This window comes from Microtus oregoni, unplaced genomic scaffold (genome assembly GCF_018167655.1).
Source record: "Microtus oregoni isolate MIOR12 unplaced genomic scaffold, Mior012 000011F_ref0000422, whole genome shotgun sequence".
Classification (NCBI taxonomy): domain Eukaryota; kingdom Metazoa; phylum Chordata; class Mammalia; order Rodentia; family Cricetidae; genus Microtus; species Microtus oregoni.
In genome coordinates this window covers 22,102,811-22,121,355 of record NW_024543070.1, presented here as the reverse complement: position 1 = coordinate 22,121,355, position 18,545 = coordinate 22,102,811, and the positions used below count along the sequence as shown (strand labels likewise).

The window sequence follows — 18,545 nt, the reverse complement described above, 5'->3', positions numbered from 1 at the left end:
ATGACTGCCTGTCTAGGAATTTAAAATTTTTTTAAAAATGTTTTTATTTGAGAATTTAATGTAATGTTTGTTTGTTAAGACAGTCTCATGTCTTAATGGCCTGACTGGCCTCAGCTGGCTGGCTGTTCAGACAATGCTGGCCTGGAATTCAGAGATCCAGTTCTGCCTGTCTCTGCCTTCCAAATGCTGGTTTTACAGGCTTTGTCACCATGCCAGGTTCCCTCAGAAAATTAGCAGTTTTTCTGACAAGAAGTTAGATGCTACTTTGAGCCTCCTGGTTTTTGTCTCCTCTTAGTTTGTCCCCCTACCCCCTTTATTTGTGAGACAGAATCTCACTGTAATTCTAGCTGGCATAGTACTTAGTATGTAAAATAGGTCTTCCTTCGACATTTGGACACACTTTGATAAAAATACGTGTGTGTGCGCACGTGCACACCCTTGGAAGAGCAGTAGGTTCTGTTAAGCACCACACATCTTTGCAGCCAGCCGTTCTGTGCCCTTTTAGTCACTATTTTTCTTTGTTTAGATGAAAATACTCTAAACTTCAGCTTTTTGGACTCATTTAAAATTGGTGATCTTTATTTCATTTGAGTATTTTTTCTTCATTGTTTCCTTTTCTCTGTATATTATGGAATTCTTAGCAGACAGATGTTGAGTCTGTTACTCAACACATCTGGCAATCTTTAGTTTTCTAAGTTTCATTTTTTCTTAGTGGTCTGTTTTATTCTTCTCTGCCAGGTCTCTTATTACCTCCTCCTTTTTTCTATCTTTTTGTGAATGTACCCAGGACCTTGAGCATGCTAGGCAGCTAGTCTACCACTGAGCCACCCCTCAGCTCAGTAAATTTGCTTTTAGTGACTAAAATCTCTGGAAACTCGCGAAGCATATGTTGTTTGACTACTTCTGATATTTCCATTTATTCTTCTTAGAGCCACTTAGCCTTTTCCTTTTGCTCTTTCTGCTCAACCTTTCTCAAACTTGTAAAATCCTCAGTTGATCCTATATTTGAATAGTAGCTTCTTTTGACTGATAGAATTGATTAGTTATCTTGTCTTTCTTTTGGAGTTAGGTTCACTGTTTCCTGGAGCTTAGACCTCATTGTGGTATATGTGTAGTGAGGAAAGTGTGTTACAGTCTGATGTGGAATTGCTTTAGTTTATTATTAGGCTGAATACCAACTGCCTTTTTTTTTCTCTTTTCTTCATTCCCCTTTCCGTTCATCATGGTCCATATTACGGCATTTTTATAAACTTTATGCTACCGTATTCTTTTGTATTTTTCCAGTTTATTCTTAACTTTGCTAAGAAAACAGTTGTCTGGCAATAGCCAAAGATAGCTGTTCTATTAAACTTGAAATGAAATCAGTAATGGCTTCCTGGACAGGGTACCCTATGGAGAATTCTGTGCTATACCTCAGCCCTTGTCATTGGACTACCACTAAACACAGAGCCTTTGATACATATTTACTTGAGTTTACATTTGTTGTGTCTGTGTGCCTGGTACACATGCGAAGGTCGGAGGATACATTGGAGGAGTTGATTTTGTTCTTCCGCCATGTGCGTCTGAGCTCAAATTGTCAGGCTTAGAGGCATGCACTTTATCCACTCACTGAGTCATCATTTTTTACCATTGACTGTAACTGAGAATATTGCTTGTGTCTGCTGTTAGTTCACTTTGCATTGAGATCTTGATTCCATTTCTTTCAGTCAGTTTCTAGCATCTTGCATAATATTCTCCCTGCCTTTTTTTATGTTTTTGTTTTTATGTTTTTTTTTTTTTTTTTAATGTTGTTTTTGAAGGCAGGGTCTTACTAAGTAGCTCTGGCTGTCCTGGAACTATATGTAGACCAGGCTAGCTTCAAACTCATGGAGATATATCAGCTTTCCAGATGCTGGGATTAAAGGCATATATCAATATGTCGGGCTTATTTTTCCATTCCTTGTCCTGGGCTGATTCTTCGTTAGGCACCCTGGGTGTTCTTCACTTCTGAGTTATTGTGCTGATACCTGATTGACATAGTACACTACAGTCAGAACTTCCAAATGCAAGTGATCCTTCTGTTTGAACCTTCCATGTAGCTGGAACTACAGGCATATACCACTACACCAAGCTCAGTTCTCCATTTCTTTCTTTCTTTCTTTCTTTCTTTCTTTCTTTCTTTCTTTCTCTTTCCTTTCCTTTCCTTTCCTTTCTTTTTTTATTTTCTTTTTTCTTTTCTTTCTTAAATGATTTATTTTGAGACAGGGTTTCTCTGTGTAGCCTTGACTGTCTTGGATTGGAACTCACTTTGTAGACCAGGTTGACCTCGAACTCAACAGAGATCTACCTGCCTCTTTGTCCTGAGTGCTGGAATTCAGGTGTGCACCATCAATGCCTGGCGTGTGTGTAGATTTTAATCTGGGTTTCTCATACTCACTACATAGCAGACACTCCACTACTGAGCTATTCCCCAGCTTTAACTTAAATAGTTAGGTTTAAGGTTCTCCATGACATTGAAAGATTTAGAGGTAAGTGATTAATTAAAGACTCATGAGTTAAACCTATTATTACTTTTCATACACCCTCTGAAATGTCTTATTATTCTTTAAAATAGAGAAAATGATGTAAAGAAAATCTACAACACATTTATACCATAAACGTAAAGGGATTGGTTGATGTCTTTTTAGTATTGGAGATGACATTTTAATCTAGTAGAACCTATATTACTAAGAGTATTGTTTGCAATTTTGAACACATGTGTGCTATGTGTGTACATATGCATAAGTGTGTTGGAAACCAAACTGAGGCTTGCTTGTGCAGGCTGGGATGTTGAGAATTACTAATGTTATTGTTTTCAGGGATCATTTGAAAACAAATTTAAGGGATTTCTTTTGGGAAAGAACCATCAGGTCATTTTCTGCCTCCTGTACTTTACCCAGTGACAACAGTTCTTGGATATCTAGGTCTGTTGAAATAGTCCCACAGTGAGCTTCTTCAGGACAGATTCGGTCAAAACAAAAACTCTTATTTATTGAACATTTAGAATCTAGCATGATGCTAAGTGCTTCATGTATTTTATTTAGTTTCTGAAATAATCTACTATTTGTATAGTATTCTCCATTTTACATGTGCCAGTATTAAGGCTTGCAAAAGGTTCAGTAAACTGAATAAGGACATAACTAGTACCATGTCATCTGAGCTATATATATATATTGGTTTTTTGTTTTTCTTTTTTAAGTTTTTGACTATTACCTATTGTATAGGGTTTGAGTACTGAACACAAGTACCTATTGGAATTAAAATATATTAAAATATACTTTTATTGACTTCAAATTATTTAATTGTTCTAATTTTTTTTAAGTTTTTATTTTTATATTTATTTTATTGGTATGACTGTTTTGCTTATATGTATGTGTGTACTGTCTGTGTCTGGTGCCTGAGGGAGTGAGGAGGCATCCGATCCCCGGACAGGGGTTACAGACAGGTGTGACCCACCATGTGGGTTCTGGGAACCAGACCCAGGTCCTCTGGAAAAGTAATAATTGCTCTTAACTGCTGAGCACCTCTAGCTCATTATTCCACCTTTTATAGTTACTCTATTTACTTGACAAGCACTTACTTTTTGGAATTTTATGTGTATAAATGTTTTGTCTATGTGTGTACCCTAGGTACATGCCTGATTCTGGAGGAGGTTGGAAGAGGGAGATGGACCCCTCAGAACTGGATGATTATGAACCATGCTGTGGGTGCTAGGAATTCAACCTGGGCCCTTTCCAGTCTAAAGTGTTCCTAACTGCTGAGCCATTGTCCGGCCCCTTTCCCTTTTACTTAGAATCTGTGTAGCTGAACTCAAACTGGAGCTCCTCTTTTTTTATTTAGGTTTTGAATACTGGTACTACAAGTGTGTTATTCCTATACTGAGCAAGGGAATTACTGATAGTTGTACTTAGAAATTCCCGTGATTCATCCTGGATACTACTCAGATGGTCTGTTTGATAAAGAATAGTTTTTTATTTTGTGCTATTGGGAATTGAATCTATGACCTCATCTGGTAGGCAAGCAATCTGCCACTAAGCTAAAACATTCTTAGCCCACGTAGTTCATTTTGTTTTGTTTTTAGACAAATCTCACTGAGTAGCCCTGGCTGGCCTTGAAACTTAAAAGGCTCTACCTGCCTCTGCCTCTCAAGTGCTAGCATTAAAGGTGTGTACTACTACACCTGGCCCACACTGCTGGCATTGAATAAAAATTTTTATATACTATCCACCCCTTCCCCTTTCCTCTCTCTCTCTCTCTTTTTTTTTTTTTTTTAAGACGGGGTTTCTCTGTAGCCCTGGCTATTCTGAAACCTCCTCTGTAGACCCGGCTGGTCTTGAACTCAGTGTCTAAAGTGCTGGGATTAAAGGCATGCACTGGGGCTGGAGAGATGGCCAGATGTTAAGAGGTCCTGAGTTCAGTTCCTGGACCATAAGGTGACTCACCACCATCTCTAATTCAATCAGGTTCCTCTTATGGCATGCAGACAGAATACTGTATACATAATAAGTAAATTAAAAAAATAAAGGCATGCACTACCTCCTGGACTTAATAAACATTTTTGATCCCTGGGTTTGTCAGTATTTATTTGATAAAGAACAAGAAGTTCAAGCCTGCAATAACAGCACATGCAAGGCTGAGGCAGGATTATTCCAGTGTAGCCTGGGCTACAGTGGAGAAAGAGGGAGGGAGAAAAGAAGAAGCAAAACCTTAAAAAGTTTCTAAGGTTTTTGTTTCATGCCATGCTTGGGAATTCTAGATGCAAAGCCTTTTTATTTGTTTTCTGAGACAGGTGTCACTGTGTAGCATTGGATGGCCTGGAACTCACTGTGTAGAGCAGGCTTGCTGTGCTTCTCTGTGTACCTCGGGAGTGCTGGGATTAGAGGCCTATACCATCACAGTCAGCTCAGAGCTTTTTTTCTCCATCAGTACTTGCAGGATTTTCCCCATTGTCTTGGAGTGTGTATTTCTGAATGATTTCATTGTATTTTGTAACCCATCCATTAACTGGAATTTATCAGGTACTTCCTTGTGATTAGACTTGAGAGTTCTTATTGGGGAAGAACATAGGTGCTGTTTTGATCTCATTGTCAAGAATGCATACTGTTGTTATGACTTGATATTACCATTGGTTCTGTCCCTTCTCTACACCCCACCTTTAGAATGAAGTCATGCTACACAGCTTCCACTCAACAATCTATGTATTCTTAGCCTCCTTGAGAGTACAGTAAGTACCTGAAGTACTCCTGGGAGATTCCACTCTGCTCTAGTATATATGTTCAGTTATTTAACCAGTATGTGTGTTTATTAAGGTATTTTTAATATGATGGAAACTAAGTAATATATAATAATCTCTCATAGAAGTTTTCTCATTTCTGCTTTTTGTGAATGAGGATAATTGTGAAGATCCAGGTGGATTATGTGTCAACTCAGAATCCTTATTTGTGCTTAAGAAAAAGAGCCTGGGGCTGGAGAGATGGCTCAGTGGCTAAGAGCACTGCCTGCTCTTCCAAAGGTCCTGAGTTCAATTCCCAGCAACCACATGGTGGCTCACAACCATCTACAATGAGAGCTGGTGCCCTCTTTTGGCCTGCAGGAATACATGAAGGCAGAACACTGTATAAATAATAAATAAATACACGTTTCATTAAAAAAAGAAAAAAGAAAGCAAGCCTTAGGGTGGAAAGTAGGACATTGTACAGTAGGTGTCTTCTCCCATTAGGGTAATAAGTTACACTTAGGAGATTGCACAGTGTCTGCTTCCATTAGTAGTTGAGGATTCATGTGACCTTGTTGACTTTTTTTGTCACACCTCTTCTTATTTTTCTTTGAGATGCAGATATCATTACAAAAAATGCTAGTTACAGTTGATACTGGGAGTAGTGATGATGACCATGAGGTTAATGAAATACCCAGCCAGGATTATGTGTTGTTTTTATGTACCTAAACTTAGGACAGTTAAAAAAAATGTAGTCTTTATTCTGACCAACTGAAAATGAGCCAATTCACCTCTCTATCTTACTTTTGGGAGGAAGACTTACCTGAAAGTATCAATTAATTTTGTTCTTATTCTTCTTCTTCTTCTATAAGAGGTTTCAGTCGTGCCTCCAGTTTATTCTTGACCCTGGTTACCTGTGCTAGTAAATATTGTTACTTTAGCATTGAGACGGCTTTGCTTGGCCACTCCCATGTTTTAAGAGAAATGTCTCAAAATATTACCCAGGCCGGCCTTAAGCTCTCAGTTCAAATGTTGTTCCTACCTCACCTTCCTGAGAACAGTAAGATGTACACATGTACTTGGTGCTAACCTTGTTACTGCCAGACTTCTGGTCATCTTTTTCTTTTCTTTTTTGGAATGACTGGTTTGGAACTTTTTTTTTAATGTTTATTTATTTACTATGTATACAATATTCTGTCTGTGTGTATGCCTGCAGGCCAGAAGAGGACACCAGATTTCATTACAGATGGTTGTGAGCCACCATGTGGTTGCTGGGAATTGAACTCAGGACCTTTGGAAGAGCAGGCAATGCTCTTAACCTCTGAGCCATCTCTCCAGCCCTGGTTTGGAACTTTCTATAAAGACCACCTTGTCCTCAAATTCATAGAAATCTGCCTGTTTCTGCTTCCTGAATGCTGGAATGAAAAGTGTAGTGTGTGTATCTGTGTGTGTGCCTCCCTATTCCCGATTTTGAACTCAGGCTGGCAGACATGGTATGTAGCTGATTATCCTGCCTTTAATTCATAAATTTCTGGGCATGCATGCTCATGCCCCCACCATCAATCCTGTAAATGTTCTATTAGTATTTACATCTTTGTACCTTTTCAAATAAGGACTTTTTGTATCCTGATGTAGTTATGTCTGTGGAAATGTTTGTTAGAGATATTATTCACTTGTGCACATACACATAGACATATCTCAGTAGACCCATTTTTCTAAAGAACTTCACATTGCTTTCTACATACATGGGAGACAGTATCTCTTAAATGGCTGATGAAAATGACGACTTGACTGCTCCTCTGTCTGACCCTGGTGTTAATCTAAGCATTGGGAAAGCAGAGCATTGAAGAATACTAAGTTGTTACATTCTTTCTCTGTAATCTTTGTTGAAGATTCTCTATAATCACATTTAGACCTGTTCTTAACTTTTAAAAAAGGGTTGGGATAAAACAAACATGTTTCTTGCCAGGCAGTGGTGGCGCACACCTTTAATCTCAGCACTCAGGAGACAGAGGCAGGAGAATCTCTATGATTTCAAGGCTATCCTGGTCTACAGAGCAAGTTCCCTGACAGCTAGGACTGTTACATAGAGAAACTCCGTCTTAGAAAAAAAAATTGTTTCTCAGTTGTAATTGAAGAATCTAGAAGACTAATAGACATTCTAAGCATTGTTAGGTGGTAGTTGTAAAGACTTAATGTTTCCTGTTGTGTCAGCCTCCTTGGAAAATCCTCAAGGCTTTTCTCTGCTTGAGTGGAAATTGTACCCTTTGTTCACTTTCTCTGCACACTACATACACAACTAGCAGCTGTCTGACATTTAGATTTGAGCAGAGTTTATGCCTGTATGGTTTTGTTGGACTCACATATATATTTTACCATATGTGCAATAATTCACTCTGATATTAGAAGTGCTCAGGATGTTACATTGTATTAGCTTATAAATTATATAAGCTAACTTCACTTTCTAAGCTACTTAGCAGTTTCCTTTAGGTCTGCCTTTGGGAATTTTCCATGTAAACATACAGTTAGTAGAAAACTGTAGAAACCAATTCACTGTTTATACAAGTGTGACTTAAGTGGGATTTATAAGGTCCCATATCTCCCTTTTTATTCCATTGGGTCTGAGTTTTTGTATTGGTTGCACATCATACATTTGAAAACTGTTAGACGTTTGTTCAGTATTTCTGCATTAGTATTTAGGTTTAATTAAATCGTTACATTTTGCCATATTCTGATTTCATTTTGAATAAATACACATTACAAATAATGGTTAAGGCCCTTCTTTCTTCCTTGTCTGAATGTGTCCACTTTCTTATCAGACAACATAGTGAGCTAGCATTTCAAATTTCTCAAATTGGTTTTGTGGTAAATGTGGCAATGCAATGAGGAAAAACTACCAAATTTCCCCACATATTTATAATATATGTTGTAAGCACTGAAGTTCTGAGGTGTGGAGGGGAAAAAAAAACCAAACAAACTTGTTCTTTTAAAAACTTCATCATTGCCTGTGAGTCTGTGTGATGTTGCTTGGAACACACCCTTTGAAAAACCTGCCTAGAAGTGTGCCCACTTTGAAATTCACTTTGACTTCTATAGTATGTCTCTGATGTAATCTTTTTGATTTGGATGACAAGCTTACAGTTCGCAGTCATTTTCAGGTGATCTTGTTATTGGATACCTTAAGAATGATTTTGCAAAATGGGGATATAAACTTAGAACAAACCCCGTACTCATTGACCAGTTCACAATTACTTTCGCTCCTTAAATTTCCCAGTTCTTGAGTCTTCTGATCTTTGGAAGTGTCTAGCCTGTGGGTCATGGCTTTGCTTACACTTAAATTGATGTTACATTTTATGTTTCTACAGCTGGCAGTAAGCCTGAGTTTGCTGTTAATGTTTAACACATTTCTGAGTGACAGTTTCTTAACTATTAATATTGTACAAAATGGTAATTGAATTCATAGTTTGCCTTTTTTTCTCTCTGTATTAGAAAAACTGGTGTTTTTGTAAGTCATGTATATTCTTCTTAATATTTGTTCCTATAATGACCTGATGCAGGAAAAATAAAATGGGAAAATGGACATTACTTCTGACCTTCAAATAAAACACATGAATTGGTTTTTGGACTGTTTACCAAGCCTTGGGTCCTATGTACCATGTTAAGTCAAGGCTGTTAACCTGTGTGGGATGGCAGGCCCCATGATCTGAATGGGGTTGTGGATAAGGGAGGAGGTCCTGGGAAAATGCAGTCACAAAGGTTATCGTAAATTTCATGGAAACAAGGGAAACATCAAGGACATTCTGTATCAAGTCATTTTGGCTTCAAGTCTTCACAGCACACCTCTGTATTAGGAATCTATGGGAAGTTTCCTCTGGTGTAAATGTCTAGCTTTATCTGTTAAAGCTTAAACATTCGATTAGACCTAGAACTTTTTCTTCTAAATATTGTTTAAAGTAACTTTCCTTTTATAGAGGGCAACATATCCTGAAACTCAGGTCATCTGTGCAATCCTTATCCTCCTGAGATCCACACTGATCACAAGTGTGTATGACCACACCAGGCTTTGTGCCATGCTGAGGATCGAAGCCAAAGCTTTATGCATGCTAGGCAAACACTCGCACCTGCCAAGCAGGCAACATCCTCAGCCCAAGAACCATGTGTGTGTGCACATTCATATGTATTAGACCATATAGGTTAAGTCTTTAAGTATTTGTGTTTAGAGGGAGTTCCATACAGACTTATAAACAATATATATTTTGCAGTTTTGCAATTGCACCTCTTTTCTCCCACCATATTTTCCATGTGCAGTTGTAAGCTGAATAAAATGGTTAAATACTGTGACTGTCCTAGTCATCCTAGACTCAGAACCCTCTCGCCTGGTTTCTTCCTCTGAAGGACTGGATGTGTCTGTCACATTCTACTTGGGGACTCTTGTTGGTCCCCTATAGGATCACAGTTCACCTGACAGACCTGTGTGGAGGAGGCCAGAGGACAGTTTGTGGGCGTTGGTTCTCTTCTCCTAGCATGTGACATCTGAGGTTGGATTTGGGTTCTCAGACTTGCACAGCAAGTACTTCACCTGCTGTGCCATCTCACACTCACCTGTGGCAGGCCGTTAGCGTCTTAAAGGCAAGCTGATTATTGTCCAGTGTTTCAACCTTTTTTTTTTTTTTAAATTGTGTTTTTATTTGTTTTGGTTTTCAAGACAGGATTTCTCTGTGTAGCCCTGGTACTCACTCTGTAGACGATTGGACTCAAACTCAGAGATCTGCCTCCTCTTTCTCCTGGGTGCTGTGATTAAAGGTGTGTGCCACCTTGCTACTTTTAGAAGTCCTTTCCAACAGCAAGAAGTTGTTAGTCCTAAAAATGTTATTCAGTGCCATATGTTCTTTAGACTGTGTGGGAGCTGCCTGAGTTAGTATTAACTCCTTTAACAGTGCAAATGCTATTTTATTTTATAATTTCTATGTCTGGGGATACAAAGAGTGTTGAATAATTTCTGAAATTTTGTTCTTTCAAAAATGAAATTATCATGCTGGATGTAATGGTTCATGTCTTTAGTCCCAGTACTCAGGAGGCAGAGTCGGGAGGATCTCTGAGAGTTTAAGGCCAACCTGGTGTACACAGAGAGACGTTTGTCTCAAAACAAACAAACCCATGAACAAAACAAAACAAATCAAAAACCCCAAAACCATCCAACCAAATAAAAGAAAAAAAATAATTAGCAATCAAGTTTAATACAATGATTTTTTTTTTTTAAAAATTAAGTAAGAGGTACATATGTAGGAGACAGGTCAATGCCTGGTGTCCTCCTCTATTGCTCTTCACCTTGGTTGTTTTAGGCAGGGTTTTTTCTGAACTCGATCACCTCCAGCTGGCTAGACTGTCTGCCCAGTGAGCTGTCTTTGTCTCTGCCCCGCACAAGGTTACAGTCATACTACCATGCTTACTTTTACATTGGTGCTGAGCATTCAAACTCAGGTGCCTATGCTTGAGTTGGTAGGTATTTTACTGGCTGAGCCATTTCCCTAGCCATAATGTGAGGGATTTTTAGAGTTGAAGTTTGAGGTCAGTAAACTATTTGTTTATTAATTTATATTTTTTCTGGTGATTTTGTATAAGTTGATGAGTTTTAGCTGTATCTTGTCAGTTCCCACGTGTTCTTGAAATTAAATTAAGTGTGAGCTTCTTACTGAGGACTGAGGCTCCTTTGCCTGGGCTCACAGGCCTGCTTAGCTCGGTGTGGGCAAATGAAGATGTTAACTGGATTGATTATAAGCCGAGTAGAGGTGAGGTCAAAGTAATAGGAAGGAACCTGTGGCCGGAAATCTCAAGTGCCAAGGAAGCGTAATGTGTGACTTTAAATTTACACACAGCAAATTTTTCCTAAAAGATTATTACTAATTAAACTTTTTTTTGGTTACCTGGAACCAATACTGCATCTGGCGTTTCAGCCTATATATTTAGTTAGGGTGGGAAGTGGGCTGGATGCATGTGTAGAGAGGTTGTTAGGAGTAACAAGCATGACAGCTTGTTAGGAGTAGATATCTCCCCCATGTGAGTCCCTGAGGTTTGGGGCAAGAACATTTACCCACTGGTCCATCTCACTGGCTCTGCCTGAATTTATTTAAAGCCTGGCTTACTGCAGTACACTTGCATAAGGTAATATTCATTTTAGGTATACAGTTCTATGAATTTTGTCAAATATTCGCACTGTGTCCAATATACAGAAAATTTCAGCACTAAAAACCCATATTTCCACTTTAGTTTCAAAAGTTGCATTATTTGAGTTTATCCTGATTCCCCTAGGCAACCTTCCTTGGTTCATAGGCATGTGATTTCAGCCTTGTCAATTCAGACAAGCTACAAGCAGTAAACGTCTGGACACAGTGCCTCGTACGCTTCTGTGGGCACAATTGCTACCGGAGGATTTGTCATGCTGAGGCTAGGTGCCTCTGAGTTGTACTAGTTTGTTGTCTCACTGTTACAGAGGAGCCTCTGACCAACGCATAACAGTGCTGCATAGGTTTTGCTAATGTGGGACTTGGTGCCAGGAGTGTTACCTGAGTAACATTCAGTGGTGGTCCTTCCCTCTCTTTACTTTCCTTGTTTTATGCCCCTGACCCCCCAACCCCCCATACAGAATCTCTCTTTTTTTCTCTTTCTTTTCCTTTTTTTTTTGAGACAGGATTTCTCTGTAGCCTTGGAGCCTGTCCTGGCACTCGCTCTGTAGACCAGGCTGGCCTCAAACTCACAGAGATCTGTGTGCCTCTGCCTCCCAAGTGCTGGGATTAAAGGTGTGTGCTACTACCACCCAGCCAGAATCTCTAAATAGCCCAAACTGTTTTCTGAAGATCCTGCTGCCTCAGCCTCCCAAGTGCTGGGATAACAGCTATGAGCCACTACAGTTTTCTGCTTATATTAAAGCCATACCAAGAAAGCTGTGCACAAAATTTACTCCATATTATTCATTTGCAGAACCCCAATATCACACTGTAGAAAACATGACTAGAACACCTTTAACTTGTTTCACTGCCCCTATTCAATTTTCTGCTTCTCTGTTTGTTTATTTTAGACAAAATCTGTCTATATAGCCCTGGTTCTCCTAGAATTCACTGTGTAGACTAAGCTGGCCTAGACTCAAGAGTTCTGCCTGCCTTTGCCTCCCAAATGTGTATCTACATTTATATAACCAGGTTTACTCTTAGATTCACCCTATAACATTTGAAGTTCATGAATGTTGTTTTGTCTTTATTAAATTAGTCAAGCATTACTTCTGCTGTGTATGATGTTCATATATAAGACTGTAGTGAATGTGCCACAGTATATGTGGAGATCGTAGGACAACTTTTGGTAGTTCGTTCTCTTCTTTCTCCTGTGTGCTGGGAATTTAGTTCAGGGCATCATCAGGCTTATGCTGTTGACAAGCACTCTTAACTTCTGAGCCATCTCCCTAGCCCATTGCTAGCTTTCATGAGCCTTTTTTTTGTTTCTAAAATCTTTCATCTTGGTAATATGATTTAAATTTGGGAACTATGACAAAACTTATTCTATTTCTAAAACGTATTTCCTATTATGTCATCTAAAAGTGTTCTTTTTGTTTTGCTGTGGGGTTTGTCTCCCTTTTTGAGACAGAATTATACTGACTTTGAAGTTCTGGACTTCAGTGATCCTTCTGCTTCAGCTTCCAAATAACTAGGACTTCAGGTGTATGCTATTCTATCTGACTGTGTTTAAATTTTTTAAAAAAAATCTTAATTTATTTTCTTAGGATAAATCTGTGGTAGTCTTGCTGCTATTTTTCACATTCACTTCCTGTGTGTGTGAGTGCGTGTGCGCATGTGGAGGGCAAAGGACAGTTTTCATGAGTAAGTCATTTTACTTCACCATGTGGGTTCTAGGTCATCAGACTTGGGGCAAGTACTGCTAAGTCATCTCATGTTCTCATTTGAACTCCTTTCTCCCTTCCCTTCCCTTCCCCCTTCCCTTCCCTTTTCTTTTCTCTTTTCTTTTCTTTTCTTTCTTCCTTCATCCCCCTCTCCCTTCATCTCCTTCCTTCCCTTCCTTCCTTCCTTCCTTCCTTCCTTCCTTCCTTCCTTCCTTCCTTCCTTTCTGTTTTTTGAGATTGGATTTCTTTCTATGTGACCCCAGCTGTCCTGGAACTCACTCTGTACACCAGGCTGGCCTCCAACTCTCAGAGATCCTACTGCCTTTGGTTCTCAAGTACTGGGTTTAAAGGTGTGTGCTACTACCACCCTGTTTGAAATGGTTTTTTGTCAGGAAATTGGAAGTTTTCTCTCTCCTGAAGAAGGAAGTAGGAGTTGTTATCAAACCTCGCTCAGCAACCCTCTGGAGGCTGAGGGCAGAGGACTTAGCATGGGCAACATACTGAAACACTAATTAAAAGAATAAGTTTCATATCAACTTGCTTTCATGCGAGCCTGGTTCATTTTTCTTACTCCCTTCTTCTTCTCTCTGTCATTTAAAAATAAAAATGGTAGGGGCAAGAGAAATGGCTGAGTGGGAAGAAGACATGTTGCTCTTCAGGAGTTTCTGTGTTGCCAACACCACATTGGTTAGTTCCCAACCACCATTAACTCAGCTCCAGGGCATCTGACACCCCCTTCTGACTTTGCAGGCATGCATACACATAGGTAAAAAAAACCCCACACACAACGTAATAGTGATTTCATACCTACTTTCCAGAGGTGATCCATTGTTACTTAGTAAATTTAGTACACTTTTTTTCTTGTTGTTTTGTTTTCATTTGGTTTGGTTTAGTTTTTCGAGACAGGGTTTCTCTGTGTAACAACCCTGACTATCCTGCAGCTGCCTCCTAAGTGCTGGAGTTAAAGGCATGTGCCACCACTGCCTGGCTTAGTAGACTTTTTAAAATGATTTTTGCCCTCAATATTAGATATTCACAAAGCACTATAGATCCTGAGTTATTGTGTAAAATGAGTGATCGATCGTAGGGCTAGTAACCCAAATCTAAACAAATATTTTTCTGTATATAATATGGTAGTAATTGTATATAATATTTTTAGTAATTTTGTAAGCAAAACCAGACTTCATAGTATAGAATTTGATGCTTGGGTATGCTGGTACATAATCAATTTTAGATATTGGATATTTGGGATATTAGAGATAATTCCGTTTACATAGTGAAGTCTTGTCTCCAAACTTGCTAACTTGTCCTTGGAGGACATATTCTTGGGCATTTGTTTATGAGTATATGGGGTTTGTGTATGTTATTCCTGTTAGTGCTGGATCACTGAGCTACATCCCCAGCTCCATGTCTGCTCTTTTTATACACGTGTTATGTAGTTTTGAGCAGATGTATTTTTTTTTTATTTAGTTTTGTTTTCTGGAACTCAGTATGTAACCCAGACTCATTTTGAACTCAAGACCCTTCTGCTTCAACCTTCATGTGCTTGGCTTGCGGGTGGGATTATAGGCATACTTGCCACCATGTGTGTCTGTGCGTCCGTCCCCGTGTGTCTGTCCCATCTGTGTCTTTTTAGGCCACAAATGTTAGTAGGCCGCACATGTTACTTAAGTTACTTTATTTATTTATTTATTTATTTATTATGTATACAATGTTCTGTCTGTGTGTATGTCTGCAGGCCAGAAGAGGGCACCAGACCTCATTACAGATGGTTGTGAGCCACCATGTGGTTGCTGGGAATTGAACTCAGGACCTTTGGAAGAGCAGGCAATGCTCTTAACCACTGAGCCATCTCTCCAGCCCCCTGCTTAAGTTACTTTTATTTTTACAATTATTATGTGTATGTGTCTTTTGCCTGCATGTTTATTTATTATGTTCCTGTTCGTGCCTGGTGCTCATGAAGAACAGAAGAATGCATTGGATCCCCTGGAATTGCGGCTACAGATGGTTATGAGCAACCACGTGGTTACTGGGAATTAAACCCAGGTCATCTGGAAGAGCAGCCAATGCCCTTAGATGCCAAGTCGCCTCTCTAGCCCCAATTTATTTGTATTCTGATTATAGTGGGGCTGGGAAGAGGGCTCAGAGGGTAAAGTGCTTGCTGTGCAAGCGTGAAGACCTGAGTGTGGATCTCCTAACTCTGGAAACTGTGTGTGTGCCATGCACCTGCAACTCCAACACTCTAGGGGTTGGGGACAGACAGTTTTACTCGTGTAGCTGAAAGGAAGACCCTGGCTCAAAAAACTGAGGTGGACAGTGATAGAGGCAGACCTCTATTGCCAGCCTCTGCCTTCAACAGCCGAATCTTCCAGCACACAAAAACACTCTAAAAATGTTTTTAATTAAAAAAAAATAAAGCTAACAAAATAGGTGCCTCAAATATAGTATTAAGACTAAAGGATGAATTGTCTCCCCATTCTAGTTCCTGTCTGCTAGGCTCCACCCTTCAGATGTCTTCATGCGTGTAGAACTGAACAGGAAGGTAAATTTGTGTTTGTTTCTCCAACTAGATTTATTTTTCTCCATTTTTTTAATTAATTAATTTCATTCTTTATTTGGGGCAGAGTCTCCTCTCTAAATAGCCATGACTGACTTGGAACTGACTATAGACCAAATTGGCCTGGAACTCACAGAGACCCACCAGCCCCTGCCTCCTGACTGCTGCACCGCTTGGGTTAAAGCCATGAGCTACTACTGCCCAGCGAATTTCTGGTTTTTTAAAAAGTTTTTAAAAACAGCAACTGGAGAGTTTATGACTCAGTGGTTAAGAGCCAATATTGCTTTGCATAAACTCCTGTTTGATTTTCGAAATTCATACATATACATAGCTGTACGTTATAGTTTTAGATGGAAATGGCACCTAAATTTTATATTCCCTGTGCATGTTAGACTCATCAGGCAGGTTAGGAGGACCACATGGTTTCATATATCCTGATTTTTTTTTTCTGTCTCGGTATATGTGGTGGTGCTCTCATTTCTGGAGGGTACACATGCTTGTGTGGTTGACATTGGGCTAGCCCTTTTCAGTCACTTTTCACCATATATTTTGGGACAGTGTCTGTAATTGAATCTGGACCTCACCTTTCTGGCCTGATTCGCTGGCCAGCCGTTCTTCCGGGATCTCTCACTAGCTGTTAAAGTTACAGTTGCATAGTGCTGCCCTAGCTTTTATATGGGTACTGAGCATCTGAGCTCAGAGCCATCTCCCTGACCCTGTTTTGTTTGATTTGAAATAGCATCTCACTATGTAGCCTTGGTTAGTCTGGGATTCTCTATGTAGAGCAGGCTAGCCTGCCTCTGCCTGGGATTAAAAGCTTGTGCCACTGCTCTGGGCCCCTGACCTTAATGTTTCTGAGGCAGGGTCTCATGTAGCACAGTCTCAGGTTGGCTCTGAGCTCCTCTCTGCCTCCACCTCCCAAATGATGAGATTGTAGTCGTGCGCCACCATGCTCAGACATACCAGTCCTTTTTTTTCCCCGTTTATTTATTTATTAAAGATTTCTGTCTATACCAGTCCTTTTTACTTTATTAAAAATTACATTTTAAATTATGTTGTGTGTCTACCCCTGTTTATATGTTGGGAAGGGGTGCATGTATGGAGGTCAGAAGACAACTTTGGGGGATTGGTTCCTTCTACCATGTTGGTTCCAGGGACAGAACACTTCTGGCTTGGTGAGAAGTGTCTTTACCCAATGATCCATCTTACTGGTCCACACTTCTTTTTCTTAATAATAATCAAAGTATAACTGCAGAGCTTCCCTTTCTTAACATATGTCAGTAATAAAAACATGTTCAGTGTTAAGGAAATAATAAAAACAACAAGCACACGGAGAAGGAAGGATCTACCTTTTAGGTTGGTATCTGCACTTTTCCTCTTACACCTGGGTATGCGCACAGTCACCTAATTATCCTTCTACAGTGCTTATTGATTTCAACAACAAATAAACTTAGTATTATGGACATGTGAGTCACGTCATTGAGTTAATTACACTCTTTGAGTACTACTGTGCTGTATGGGAGGTGTTTTGGAATATGCTTGAACCTTATTCAAGAACGTTTAGAAACAAACTGCATCAACATAGGATGAGATCACAGGACGTGTGCTTTCATCTCTGTTCATTCCTCCTTTTCCTTTCTCACTTGACATTTCCAAGTTGTGGATTTGCTCCAGGTGAAGGAAGGAGCTATTTGAAAAGTTCTCACTCTGCACCTACGTTTTAATGCATTTACTACATAAATAAATACTCTTTGACTCTGTACAGTATGGCCTTTCCAAAACCATAAACATTTCTTTGCCTTGTTCAGTCTGGTTTTTCACATCTGTGATTTTTAATAACATTTCTTTGTTTTCACATATTTATCTCATGTGAACCAGTCAGACATGTTTCTCCTCAAGTACTTCAGGAAATAATAGCAAGAAACCTGGAATATGGTTACTGTCTTCCTGGTTAGAAAGGGGTAGTGGCTTAGGACTACCCAGACTCTCATGAAGAAGCAACATTGAGCTGAACAGGGCAGGTTGACTCTTAGAACTGAAATAACCAGCATTAAATGCTTGAAAAGCCTGCACAGTGCATCTTTCAAGAAGCCTTGACTGACCTGCCAGCAAGTGGGTGAGCAGGATGCATATAGTTTCCAGAGGAGAGAGCTGACTGAGTACAGTAGCAGCTGAGGCATGCTGACCCTGGGTCCAGCAGACCCCTAGACAACCAACGCTAAGCAACTTCCTACTTTTGTCATTTAGAATGGAGCCCCATTTGCAATGCATCCGACCAATGAGATTTTGTTCTGACGTGTTTCCCAACAGGTCACGGTGCTGATGTGAAGTGTGTAGACTGGCATCCAACCAAAGGGTTAGTCGTTTCAGGAAGTAAAGATAGCCAACAGCCTATCAAGTTCTGGGATCCCAAGACTGGGCAGAGTCTTGCAACACTGTAAGTGATAGGAACCCTGCCTTGTCCCTTGAAGAAGAGGAACCAAAGGCAGCCTACATTACTTAACTTTTAGCTTTCTCCTGTGGTTTGGCCACAAAGGACTTCAGTCTTTGGATGTTTTGTTAATTATGACTTATCTCTATATCTCTAGAGAAGGAAGATGATATTTGCTCTGCTGCAGACCTAAATTTTACTGGGTTAGCCTACAGGACTGAGAGGAAGATGAGGTTCCTACTGTTGTCTCTGTTTCCTCAGAGTACTCCATCACTTATAGTTTTAGTGCCTTTGCCTCTTCCTAGCCATGGCCCAGCTTTCCCTGGCTTACTCCATCTAAATACAAAGATGTGTCTCCATTTTTGTGCCTGTTCTCCCATCTCCCTCTCACACCCTTCTTTTCCCCTTTTTTTGCTTCCTTCTTTCCTGTCATCTT

At 39.7% G+C, this 18,545-nt stretch overlaps 1 protein-coding gene across 2 annotated transcripts in view; it reads left to right on the top strand.

The window, feature by feature from the left end:
* Positions 1-18,545, top strand: part of Wdr33 (WD repeat domain 33) — a 106,767-nt gene that overhangs the window by 58,178 nt on the left and 30,044 nt on the right. For both annotated transcript variants that reach the window (XM_041660467.1, XM_041660468.1), the window contains exon 8: positions 17,989-18,115. In XM_041660467.1, coding sequence (XP_041516401.1) covers positions 17,989-18,115 — 127 coding nt within the window. The remainder of the gene's footprint in view (positions 1-17,988; positions 18,116-18,545) is intronic.